Raw genomic sequence first — 12,509 nt, forward strand, 5'->3', positions numbered from 1 at the left:
AGAAGCTGACAACTCCATCTGGGAGATGTTTGGCTGTACAAACCAAGGTTCTGTCTTTGTTTAAAGTTGTGTAAAGTTCTGTAACAGGCAGCGGGCAAAGCTTCCAAGTAAGCAAAGCAGCTGAAAGCTCTGAGGAGTGGGTGCTGTGTGTGGGCAGAGCCATCTCCCTGCTGGGGAGGGAGCAGGGCTGAGGTGGAATGGTTGTGCCTGTGCTCAGTTCCAGAAGGAGCGCTTCAACATCGACATGCCCCACCGCTTCCGCGTCTACAACTACATGAGCCCCACCTTCTGTGACCACTGTGGCAGCCTGCTCTGGGGGCTGGTCAAGCAAGGGCTCAAGTGTGAAGGTGAGGAGGAGGAGGGAGCTGGCAGCTCTCAGTGCTTTTCCAGTGTTCCCCCACTGGGTCTGCTGGTGGTCGCGTGTAGGGTGGGATTCGTCTCATCCATATGGGGTTAAAAAGCTTTTGTACAAAAGAGAGACACAGGCACTGGGCTCATGGGACAGCTCAGCCAAGGTGAGCTGCTGAAGGAGTCAGGAAACACTGCAGAGGTGTAATCTTGAGCATTATCAAAATTACTGCTTTGGTAGTAGCTGAAATTTGGAGACTGACTCAGCGCAGCATCTCAAAGTGCATTCAAAGCATTTACTGTAAATATTGCTTTTATAATTCTCCCACAGAAAGGCAGTATGATCCTTATTGTCACAGATTTTGAGAAGAAAGTAATGATGATTGGAGGTTTTTCCCTTGTGAAAGGGAAGGGAAAAACCTTCATGTGTTAAAGGATAAAAACTGCAATTTTGGTAGCAATGACAGGTCCATGTCCAGTCTGATCTTAAAAGAAGGTTTCTGAACTGCACAGAACAGCCCTCTTTGTTGTAATGTCAGTATTTTCCTGATGCTTGATAACAATCCTTACATTTCTTTTAGAATGTGGGATGAATGTGCATCATAAATGCCAGAAGAAGGTGGCAAACTTATGTGGAATAAACCAGAAGTTGCTAGCTGAAGCTTTAAATCAAGTTAGCCAGGTAAGCTTTATTGCCATTTCTAAGGTAATGACTTCTTTTCAGAGCATTCGTGGGTTTCCACATCATCTTTTATGGGAAACTGTATTTGGAAAAGAGGAAATGCAAACAGCTTTGTCTTTTTTAATTTGACACTTACAGAGACTAACAAAGATATCAATAGCCTGAAACTGAAATAAGGAAGGGGTATGCCACTTAAACAATTTTTTAAAAGGTGTGTGGCTTCCTGAAATCCAATTTTGTTCTTCTGCAGTGCCAAGATTATTCTGTTCCTTTCTGTTTAATGGGTTAATCAGTGGCATCATAATGCTGAAAATCTGTTTTTACATGCTTCAACTTTAAAATTCCACTTGAATGATAAAATTAAGTGAATAAGGAGAAATATACCACCTAGTCTCATTTTTTATTCATCTGATATAAATATATATACACAAACACAGAAAACCCCTCTGGAATTAATGCTGGCCCTATAGCTTGCATTGTTCATCTCCTGCTGCAGCATGATTCTTCTGTGGTCAACTTCTGCAAATAAAAATTCAGACACAAGTTCTGAAATAAAACAGGGAAATATATCACAAAAGCCAACAGTGCTTCCTCTGAGATGTGTATTCCTAAGCTTTCACAGGATATTTACTTTGAAAACAGTGAGAGCTGTTGTGGCAGCTCTCTCATGACACAGGGGCTCAATCTTTTCATTACTGAAATTTGATCTCAGGGATCTCCCATATGTAAAAGTTGTTTTTCCCTGTGCTAAGGACAGATGTCACATCCAGATATGACTTCAGCATGTCAGTAAAACAGTGATTCCCATTTCCTCTTTCACATGAACAGACATCCAAGGAGATGTTTTCCCACAGTTCAGATCCTTTCCACTGTGGTTGAAACCATTATACCTTTAATAATTTCACAATGAAAATGGAACATAGACTGTTCAGGAATTTCAATGACTTATTTTCTTGCAGTGAAGGAAATAAAGCAAATGCTAATGTGAAGCTGTAAAGAAGGTGACTAAATAGTCTGTGAACCAAACTTCTTGAGAAAAGATATATACTGGAAGTTAATAATTAAAAAGAAAGGTTTATGCTGCCATCATGTTACATTTAAAGCTATTTACTCTATTTCTGAAGTAACAGTGCTAATATAATTTCAAATGTTGCCCTTTTCCCCAGAAATCTACACGAAGGTCTGATTCTGGATCTGTAGAAAGTGTTGGTATTTATCAAGATTTTGATAAGAAACATAAAGCTCCAGGAGGAGACACAACAGGTGAGGAAACAGACAATGCTTCAATACAGGCACTTACCTACCAGACAATTTAAAAAGTTATTCATTCTTGCCTTGTGTTAGACAATTTTTTAAATAAGTGCTGTTAAAAAAAGCAGCATGTCTTTCTTTTTACCATCTCCTGGCCACATGAAAAGTTTACCAGGACTTGTCCCTTATATTTCAGTTCACCAATAATTCCAGCAGCAGATGCATTGAGATGCTGTGTCAGTACCTCATTTTTATCCAGGGCTCTGAGTCCTGCAGGGTTCCTGCATCCCCTGAACTTTCCCCTCCCTGTTTTGCTCAGCAGATAACAGCGAGTACGATAAGCTCTGGGAGGTGAACACAACCAAACCAGTTCCAAGAGCTGCAAGGAGAAAATTCAACATAGACAGCTTTGTCTTCCACAAGGTGCTGGGGAAAGGAAGCTTTGGAAAGGTATGTGACAAATTCAGAGTTCAGGTGTCTGCCTGGCTTGATCTGCAATGTGATGGGCTGTTTCCTTTAACCAAAAGGTCTCACAGCTTTCTGGGTCAGTAATCTTCTAACAGAATTGTTTGTAGACATCTTTGTCAAAGACACTGGAAATTCATCAGCTGGATCTTGTGTAAACCCCAAAGTGATTCATTGTGCCCAGCAGTTTGTCAGTGTTTAGTATTGAGGCAGAGGAATTGCCCTTTAATGCACATATCCAGTGCAAATGGACATTTTAGTTCTGTTCCCTCCACACAGAAACAGCCTCACAATGCCCCAGTGCAGTGGCAGGGACGTTTGGAAGAGCAGTGTGACCTCCACAGGCTCTGTCCTGCTGTCTCTGAAACTGCAGCTCTAGTGACAGACCAGGCTTTACATGGCTGCTGTTCATACACTCACCAGGCATTGACAGAAAAACTGCCTGTGGTACATGGTCCTTGAGCCCCATCTCCTCATCTGTGTCCAGCAGCTTCACCTTCCCAAACCTCGCTCATCTTTCCCATGTAAATGTGTTTTTTAATTGTCAGTGCACCTGCTATGAACACCTTTGGCTTTCCCTCCCTGATAAATCAGCACCAGTCTTTCCTACACATGCTGTACTCTCATCTTTTATTTCTTGTAGGTTCTGCTTGCAGAGCTGAAAGGGAAGAATGAATTCTTTGCTATCAAAGCTCTGAAAAAGGACGTGGTGCTAATTGATGATGACGTGGAATGTACCATGGTGGAAAAGAGAGTCCTGGCTCTTGCCTGGGAAAATCCATTTCTCACACATCTTTACTGCACGTTTCAGACAAAGGTAAGAAAAATTTAAATGGTGACAGCAGCACAACAGATTGAGCCTTTAATGGATGCTGATACCAGCAGTCAAATTAAAGTAATTTAGTGATGCAAGAATTAAATGTCCTTTTCCTGCGCTCTGTGCAATTCATGGGCCTAGTGGAAAGTAAATATGAGTATGCCCAAACATACCTTGATAAAGACAAAATAAAATCAGAAAAACATGTGTGCAATCTGGAATAAGAAGGAGTTTAAGTCCTTCATCTGAGCTTTACCCTCAGTGAGGGGAAAAGGATGACTTAGTAGGTCTGTTTCAGTGTGTATTAAGCCTAGAAACCCACAGAATACAGGATCAGCTATTTACATTTACAAGACCAGGCCACTCAACTCTGTAGGAGCCTCATAGGGGTGCATAAAACCAAAAATTCTTCAGGAGAAGATGGAGGTGGCTGCTTGGTCCCCTGCAGGCACATTGCTACTTCATTTATGGTTGGATAGCATCAGTAATTGTTCCATTCCCTGGTTATCTGCTAAAGGATCATTTGTTCTTCGTGATGGAGTTCCTGAATGGGGGAGACCTGATGTTCCACATCCAAGACAAGGGGCGTTTCGACCTCTACAGAGCAACGTGAGTCCTCAGCCCTTCATTCCCCACCTCCATGCATGATTTCATCTCTGGGTTTATGGCTTCTGGTTCTGTGCCCCTCCTTACCTGCAGTCAAGTTTCAGTGGCTGATGGTTGAAAATATGTTTCTAGGCACTGGTTGAATACAATGAAGTTCACTTGATGTGTGCAGTGGGGCTGTTTTAATTTACATAACAGTGTGGTGTTGTACTTTATGGGGTGCTTGTTCCTGGAGGTGCAAAATAAATTGCAACATAAGCCAGCACTGAAAAGCAAAAGGCACAGCTTCAGTGTACTTTAGGACAGTATTCTGATGGGAAAAAATGGAAAACAGCATGGGGGGAAAAGATTCAACACTTATTTACTGCTATTGCTAAATTGACATGATAGTACAAAAAACTGTACATTCCATGAGATGCTAATTAAATGGGTAAGCACTTTGTTTAGTAAGTGCACTTGTGTCAGTTATCTGTGACTTAAGTTTTCAGCTCCAGTGATCTTTAAAGGATGCAAAAATATTGTATTATTGTTACTGCAGCTATCATTTTTAGTTTGAGGTCAGTTTCTACTTCTCTCATCCAAACCCATGGGTGTTATAATGGCATCATTGAAGGGGTGGCATGTAAACCTTAAAAAGTAACAGTGCAGAGTACTGGACCTGTCTGTAAGCCCCAGGAAAATTACTTCTGTTACTGGCACTGCACTTAGAATTGTTGACTGGATGGGATCACAAGAAGTCTGGCATCAACAGCAGCCAGTTGTATAGGTCAGCTCCCTTCTCACACTCCCCAGCAAAAATATGGATACAGCCCCTCCATCTTACCTGCATGCCAGCAAACATCTGTGCATCTGGCATCCTCTCCGGGTATATTCTGTGCTATTTGATTTGGAGCAACATTCATCTGCTATACAGACATTGAAATAGTTTTCTATTTTTCCAATTTAAAAAAAATTATGCTTTTTGGAGCAGAGGGAAGCATGCTTTCAGATTTTCCTTCATGTCCCCTAGATTATCACCTCTTTCTTTTGAGGAGAGTGCCCCTGAAGTGATGGCATTTTTCAGTGTGTCTGTTGTGACCAGGCAGGTGCAGAGGGAGACGGGTGAGGCCCAATTCTAACCTTGCCATTGGTGCCCAGTCCCTCCTGCAGCAATCCTGGAGGGCTGAGCTCCCAGTAGCTCTCTTTCAAAAGGCACGTGCCTATCCCTAAAACCATACAAAGACTGGTACTAAGGAGGAGAGGGATGGTGTTCCCTGAGGGAAGTGGCATGAAGCCTTACAGCAGTTGCTGCCGTGTCCCCTCTGCTGTTTGGTGTTGGACACTGCCGATGTGTGGTGAAGGGATCACCTTGCAGGTTACAGCATCTGGCTGCAGAAACACAGAGACATTGGGATTTAAAGATGTGTACAGTGCTTCTCACTCCATGAAGAGATGCCCACAGCATTATTTTGGCTGCCTGCATTGACTGTTGTAACCGAGCAAAGATTAAAAGATGTTTTGGTCTTTTCAGGTTTTACGGAGCTGAAATTTTATGTGGGCTCCAGTTTCTTCACAGCAAAGGCATTATTTACAGGTGAGTACCAGCTAGCTCCAGGCTGGGACCTGGGAATTGTCTTAGCACTTCATGCATCTTTGAATTCCTGACTGATGTAACAAACACAAGCTGTCTGTCAGAGATCTGATGTAGTTCAAGGCCATTAATATGCCTGAGATGAATCTTTATTTGTGTGGTTTTTTCCCTGGCAACTGGAATGATGGAATGGGATTTGTGTTACACAAAAGCAGTTTTGTTTCAGTTATTTTCAAACACCGCCTTCAAATCATGAGTCTAGTTAGTGTGGAGGTGAGGGAGAGGCTCCTTGAGCAAACCACCAAGGTGAAAGTTCCCTGCTTTTGCCTTCTGGTGAAACCACAACATTGATGCTTCTGCCTCACCAGGTTGAAGCATCAAGGGCCAAACCCTGATCCACTGCTGGTACTGGGAACTTCAGTTACCCAGGAGAAAAGACTGCCCTGTTCTTATGTGAAATTCTCTGCTCTATTTCAGCCCTTGGTAAGCAGAGGGCTGTTCAGTTTCTCTTCAGCCTGCCCTCCTTGGTATGTGCATTTGCAGCCAGATGGACAAAAAATGCAGCATGGTCAAAGGGAGGGAATGTAGCTTTTGGAAACTGCTGGGAAAAAAGCTCTTTCTTGGTTGAATAGTGTTGTTCTGAGAAAAGACATGAATAGGAACCTTCACAGGCCATGCCACAACACATGAGCTTGTGCTGTAACCAGAAGCAAGTCACAGGTAGTGTTAAGAGTTGGGCAGGTTTCAAACAATCCAATTCCTGCCAAAGGCTCTCAGAATCCAGCACAATCCTCCTTTTGAGCCCTGGAGCTGGTGCAGCACTGCTGTGTCAGCTGCTGGGGCATTCACTCTCGCCACCTTCCAGCAGCAACAGAAGCTCTGGCTGTGCTTCTGCATCTGAAAGCAAATGTGGAGGATTAAATGGTCACATTCTATACATGCACCTCAGCTCTTCTTTTCTTTGACAAGAGAGAATTCTTCCCTTGTCCCTCATGCCTTCAAAGCACAAAAGTACCATTTTGGATGGATTGCGTTGATGTTTTATTTTTCTGGAAAAGCCTTTGTGTGTGCAGTTGGAGAGGTGTTTATCAGTGAACAACCTGTGTGCATCTGATTACACAAACTACTTAAAGCACAACATTTTAAAAACACTTTTTGCAGAGACCTAAAACTGGACAATGTGATGCTTGATAAAGAAGGCCACATCAAAATAGCTGATTTTGGAATGTGCAAAGAAAATGTTGTTGGTGACAACAAGGCGAGCACTTTCTGTGGGACCCCCGACTACATCGCTCCCGAGGTCAGTATGGCACAAACACTGCTGGATTAGTGCCCTGATGGCACAAGAGCTGCTGTGATCAATCACATGTTTGTAGACTAATAATTCAGAAAAGCCCAAGTCTAATTAGAGGTAAAAATTAGAGCAAAAAATTGTATCTGTGTTTTTTATAGAAGGTACTTGAGATTTTAAAATATTCTGTAGCTGTAGTTTAAAAAAATGTGGGTTTGGAAAGTTAAAATGCTCAGTTTTTCAAGAGATGGGAATTAGGTGTAGCCAGCACACCCATAAGGCTCCTGCAGAATGAATCTCTATGTGCACTGCAGATGGAGAAGAGAATTGTGCCTGTACAAACAAACAGAATTCAAAACAAAAGGAGCTTTTAAGGGGAATCTCACAGTTTCATTCTGTGTGCTAGTTTTTGTTGTTTTTTTTTTTTTAATCTCATTTGCAAAGCAGCTCAACTAAGGTATTTAGCTTTTAAAACTATAAATTATGTCAAATACTTCTGTAGGAATCTACTTTGCATCACTACTTGCTTCTCTCTTCATCCTGTAAAGAAACTAGAGAGGATGTTTTTTAAGTCTATGGTTATTTAAAGTTAAGGGAGAAAATTTCTGAATGAGAGCAAAGGCCTGTCCATGGAGCTGGCCACATTCCCACAAACAGCAGCCTAGGGTAAAACCACAGCTCAGCATCACTGTCCACAATTTCCCGAGAGATGGATTTTTATTTTTCCCTAAGTGCTCTAGTCATTAAAGATTCTCTCTTGAAATACCTCTTGAAAAATCTCCTGATTTTGGGGATGTATTGCTGCTTCTTAGCCCTTACCTGTACCCCCTCCTGTGCGGCCCCAGATCCTGCAGGGTTTGCGGTACACGTTCTCTGTGGACTGGTGGTCCTTTGGGGTGCTGCTGTACGAGATGCTGATTGGCCAGTCCCCTTTCCATGGGGATGATGAAGATGAACTGTTTGAGTCGATCCGAGTGGACACCCCTCACTACCCACGCTGGATTACCAAGGAATCAAAGGATATCTTAGAAAAGGTAGGACTGATGATCCTTGGGGTCCTGGTACTGTCTCTGTGCAGGGAGAGACAACTCTCCTAATAAAGGAGCTGTTATCAGCAAATTGCTCTTACAAAGGGAAAGCCAGGTCAAATTAATTCCTAATGCTCTGTTTGCTGTCAGCACCCTTAGTTGTTTTAACACCACACCTGTAATTCTTCAACTGCCATGTACCTTTGGAGCAGCTCTTTACTGGGTGTCTTCTCCTGCAGCTCTTTGAAAGGGATCCAGCAAAACGACTTGGGGTCACTGGGAATATCCGAGACCATCCTTTCTTCAAAACAATCAACTGGACAGCACTAGAGAAGAGGGAGATGGACCCTCCCTTCAGGCCAAAAGTGGTAAGTGGGCTGTTCTTTGTTCTTAGTAAACAGCAGCCCAGGGGTAAGGGGTGAATTCTGTACCTGCACAAAAGATCCCACTGCCATCTTCCCCTCACATTTTACAAATGAGAAAGTTGTGTATCTGTAAGCCCGCTGTTCTAGGATGCTTCAGTTATACACAGGTGCACTGTACTCCTCTGACTGCCCTGCGATCTTCCTGTTAAGACCATCTTCCTATTGCTCTCAAGGAGCTTTATGGATGAAATGTTCAGGAAAACCAACAGAGAGCTTTGATCTCCGCTCCCCGCTGCATTGGAATGTTCCACAGTTCCTCGCGGTTTGCTTTTCTGAAATGCTTTTCTTACTGCTGCCACATGGGAGGAGCAGCAGTAGCTCCAGGCTGCTCAGCTGCTACCTACTGCAGGCACTCTGTGCAAGCATTAAATCTCTGCTGCTTTAAACTCACCCAGGCATCTCCAAGGGGGCAAGCAGCAGCATTCTCTAAGCTACTGAACTTGGAATTTATGTACATGCCTGATGTTACCTGAAAAACCACCTGCAGAACAGACTGTAACTCAGTCTGTATCACAGCGGGATGATGCTGCTTCAGCTCACATGGTTAAAAACCCAAGCCAGTGTTTCTCCAGCCTGTTCCTAGAACAGGTGAAATGATCTGGAGGCAACAGTCTCTTTAAAATGTATTCTATGGAGGAGAGCTGTCCCCTTCAAACACACAAGGTTTTGTGTTGCTTGTTCCCAGAGAAGTGGGAAATCTTTGGTGGTTTAGAGTGTAGAACAGTTTCTAGTTACATGAATATTTATGAAACACAAAACAGCTGCTGTAGGGCATTGCTTTATTCTCTGAACAAGTACAGCCTGTAAAATGTTCTCAGGAATTTAAACATTTTAGTTAACGGCAAGAAATGTTGGTCTGATGTGTAAGTTAATGCTGCATTGCTTTTGTCAACAGATAATCTTTGGGTAATAACCTAGTGTTATCCCAAATCCAGGTTTCTTCTGCAAAGCAACCTGGGTTTGGATTTTCTGTTGGTTTCCAATGAACAATACGGAAGCGCCCAGTCAGAGTCTTACAGTCTTGTTAAAATAGGTTAAAATGAGATTTTTTTTTTTCTCTAAAGCAGGGGAAGGAGGGAGGGAGCTAAAAGACTAACTTCACAACATTTTGTATTTAAGTAATTTGTTCTTGAAGAAAATCCAAGTTTGTCTCAAACTTTCTTCTCTCTCTAATACAGAAATCAGCAAGTGACTACAACAACTTTGACAGAGAATTTCTGAGTGAGAAGCCAAAACTGTCTTACAGTGACAAAAACCTGATTGAGTCCATGGATCAGTCTGCATTTGATGGATTTTCTTTTATTAACCCAAAATTTGAACAGATCTTGAACAAGTAAGTCTCTGAACAGCTGGACTTTAAAGCAGGGTTACAAACCAGACTCCCAAGTGTTAATGCATTCAACGATGTCGATACTTCAGAATAATACACCGTAGTGTGATGAATTATGTTCAACTCCTGATTTATTGGCAGTGTTTTTATGCATGGTTGGGTTTAAGGTATGTGAATCATGTGCATTATTTTCTCTGGGAAAATGTAAATCTGTTTGGTACTTGAATATAGTTATGTTATATATATATATATGTGCTGTATATTTTGCTCGAGAGAAGACATTAGAGGACAGATGATGTCTTTCTAAAATGTGTTTGAGCCCTTGGTTCTTTTATTTGTCTTCAATTAAAAGAAAGTTTAATGTAACTTTCACTCATGGCTCTATGATTTTTAGCAATATACCATTTAACTCCAGTGGTCTTTAAAGTACAGTGAAAAAATAATGCTTGGTCAGCCCTGATCACTTTCTTAAAATATTTCTTGTTTTTGTGGAATAAACAAAAGGAAGTGTCAGGAGAAAGCAGAGATTCCTAGTGTAACACCAGCTGCTGTGGGAAACAGCTCAGAGGTGCTTTTGCTGAATAAATAAATTCATTCCAAGGCAGCCCAAGCATGATACAAAGAGGCCTGAGCATCCCAGAGCAGCCCCATCCTGCCTGGAAATGCAGGGTTCTGCCACTAAATGCCACTTCCTGCTAACAGCCACAACATTCACAGCAGGACAGAACCCAGGTAATGACTGTAGTTACTTGCCTGCTCTGCCTGAGGAATGATTCTGTTTAACTGCCAAACACAAAATCCTTCTTCCAGTTTTATTTGTGCTGTGGCTCCTCTTGCTCACTGTTCAAAGGGCACAAAACCAGATCCTGCTGTCCTGCAACACCTACTTCTGAATTTTGATTTTTAGCCCTTAGAGAGAAAGAAAAACTAATGTAATTACTTGCAAAGCTCCTTCCAAAAGCTTTGCCTTGCAGTCAGCTCATAAAATTCAGGATGAAGCAAGGTTTCTTTGCTTCTCAGGAGCTTTCTGTATCTTGTAACACTATTGCAAATGACTTGATTTTCTCAACACACTGAGCAGGCAGAAAAAATGTACATGTGTCAGTTCATCCAAGAGTTACGAATGCTACAGAACTCTTGGGAGCACCCTGGAGCTTCTGGGTAATTTCAGACTGTTAATCCTGCTGAAAGAGCAGCAGAAAGCTGTAATACTTTGTAGAGATTCAAAATAATACACTGCTGCCTTTGTTCTGCTCCTGAAGAACAGCTCTAGCTTAGTGCTACAACTCAAGTAATGCCAGCATGGCTCGGATGCCATCTGAGCCTGCAGCAGATTGAGGCTGGAAGGGGCAGAACACAGCTGGCATTTCCAAACAGCCAGGGCTGGCCTGCTTTATCAACCCCAATCCAAGGGGAACCAGCAATGCCCTGCAAGGTGCTGCAGGGAGAGCAGGAACCTGGGCTTCTCCCCTTCACATAACCTACAGAGGCACTCCTGGTTTGCCATTTGTCACAAGGTGAGTGCTGTGCCCTTGCACCTGAGCACAAACGCATTTCTAGGTACGGAGTTCCAAATGTGGGTGCCAGCAGCAGTGGGTATTTGCACACAGAGAAGCTGTTATAAACCATAACTAGTAGTAAATATTCCTTGTGGGAACACTGGCTCCCTGTACTCACCTGCTTTGCTGTGCAGTAACAAGTGCCAGATCTGCTTAGGAGGCTTCCCACAGCAACTCTTCCAGGTGAGCACCTGTACCAGGAGCATCTCCTGCTGCCACAGCTGTGCCCGACTGCACTCGTGACATGGGGGAACAGATCCCTTTCCTCTGCAGAGCAGCTACTCCACCCCTCCTCCATGGCAGCCCTGACCTGCTCAGCCCCTGCCCAGGGCCCTGCACCACTGTTACCTGTGTTACAGCACAGGCACGAAAGCTCCACAGCCTGGGGAGCTCCTCCACCTCCCCTGCAGAACTGCTGCAGCCCAGGGCCACCTGTGAGCACCATCTGGCTTCACTCACCCATCGGCTCTGGGTCATCCTCATACTACAGGAAGCTTCAGCTATTCAAGGATTTTGTCCAGAAAGCAGCCTAAAAGCTCTAAAACAAACAAGTTACCGGCTCCCCAAACAGAAATACACAATGGAGTTAAAAAACAATTAAAACACTCTTCCCACCTAGCAGAGAAGAGATAAGTGGTTACCACCTGGGGGGCTGCAGTCAGCAAGACATGAAAATGTGAGTACACAATTCTAAAAGCACAAAGCAGTAATTCATTTTGTCCTTGTCATTCTGAAGGATAAGTACCCCTGCAAATTTAATGCCTTCCAGCTCCCCTCTGCATACAAACTTATACTGACAGGCAGCATTTGGCTGTTGGTTTTCAGCTTTCTCAAAACACCAGCAGCATGTTTAAGACAATATAAGAACAGTGTAGGTCTGAGAGGGTGGAGCAGATCTTAATCCCAGTGACCAGATAAAGCTAATAAAGTCTTACCTTTCTCCTCCATCGTGTGCAAATCCTGGCATGCATTTAATCAGTTCTTCCAACTTCTTCCTCCCCTATTGAGCTTCCTACTTAAATCATAGTTATTTGTCACAGTAAAGCAACCACAAGGTGAATTAATGTAATCCTTACATTTCTAGCTAAGCTCCCTAAACACAGCTTGTGGAAGATGGGGAATTCTGCTGAGGCTCAG

The 12,509-nt window shown here is 43.0% G+C and overlaps 1 protein-coding gene across 2 annotated transcripts in view; it reads left to right on the plus strand.

Annotated features, from left to right (window-relative positions):
- Positions 1–10,185, plus strand: part of PRKCD (protein kinase C delta) — a 60,569-nt gene extending 50,384 nt beyond the window's left edge. Inside the window, exons 8-18 of one of the 2 annotated variants that reach the window (XM_053989644.1) lie at positions 218–347; positions 930–1,030; positions 2,197–2,293; positions 2,601–2,731; positions 3,390–3,563; positions 4,081–4,172; positions 5,680–5,742; positions 6,901–7,039; positions 7,876–8,064; positions 8,298–8,426; positions 9,662–10,185. In XM_053989644.1, coding sequence (XP_053845619.1) covers positions 218–347; positions 930–1,030; positions 2,197–2,293; positions 2,601–2,731; positions 3,390–3,563; positions 4,081–4,172; positions 5,680–5,742; positions 6,901–7,039; positions 7,876–8,064; positions 8,298–8,426; positions 9,662–9,820 — 1,404 coding nt within the window. In that variant the 3' untranslated portion in view covers positions 9,821–10,185. The remainder of the gene's footprint in view (positions 1–217; positions 348–929; positions 1,031–2,196; positions 2,294–2,600; positions 2,732–3,389; positions 3,564–4,080; positions 4,173–5,679; positions 5,743–6,900; positions 7,040–7,875; positions 8,065–8,297; positions 8,427–9,661) is intronic. The other variant, XM_053989645.1, reaches the window with a different exon arrangement.
- Positions 10,186–12,509: the final 2,324 nt, after the last annotated feature.

The sequence above is a fragment of the Vidua macroura genome, chromosome 13, assembly GCF_024509145.1.
Source record: "Vidua macroura isolate BioBank_ID:100142 chromosome 13, ASM2450914v1, whole genome shotgun sequence".
Classification (NCBI taxonomy): Eukaryota; Metazoa; Chordata; class Aves; order Passeriformes; family Viduidae; genus Vidua; species Vidua macroura.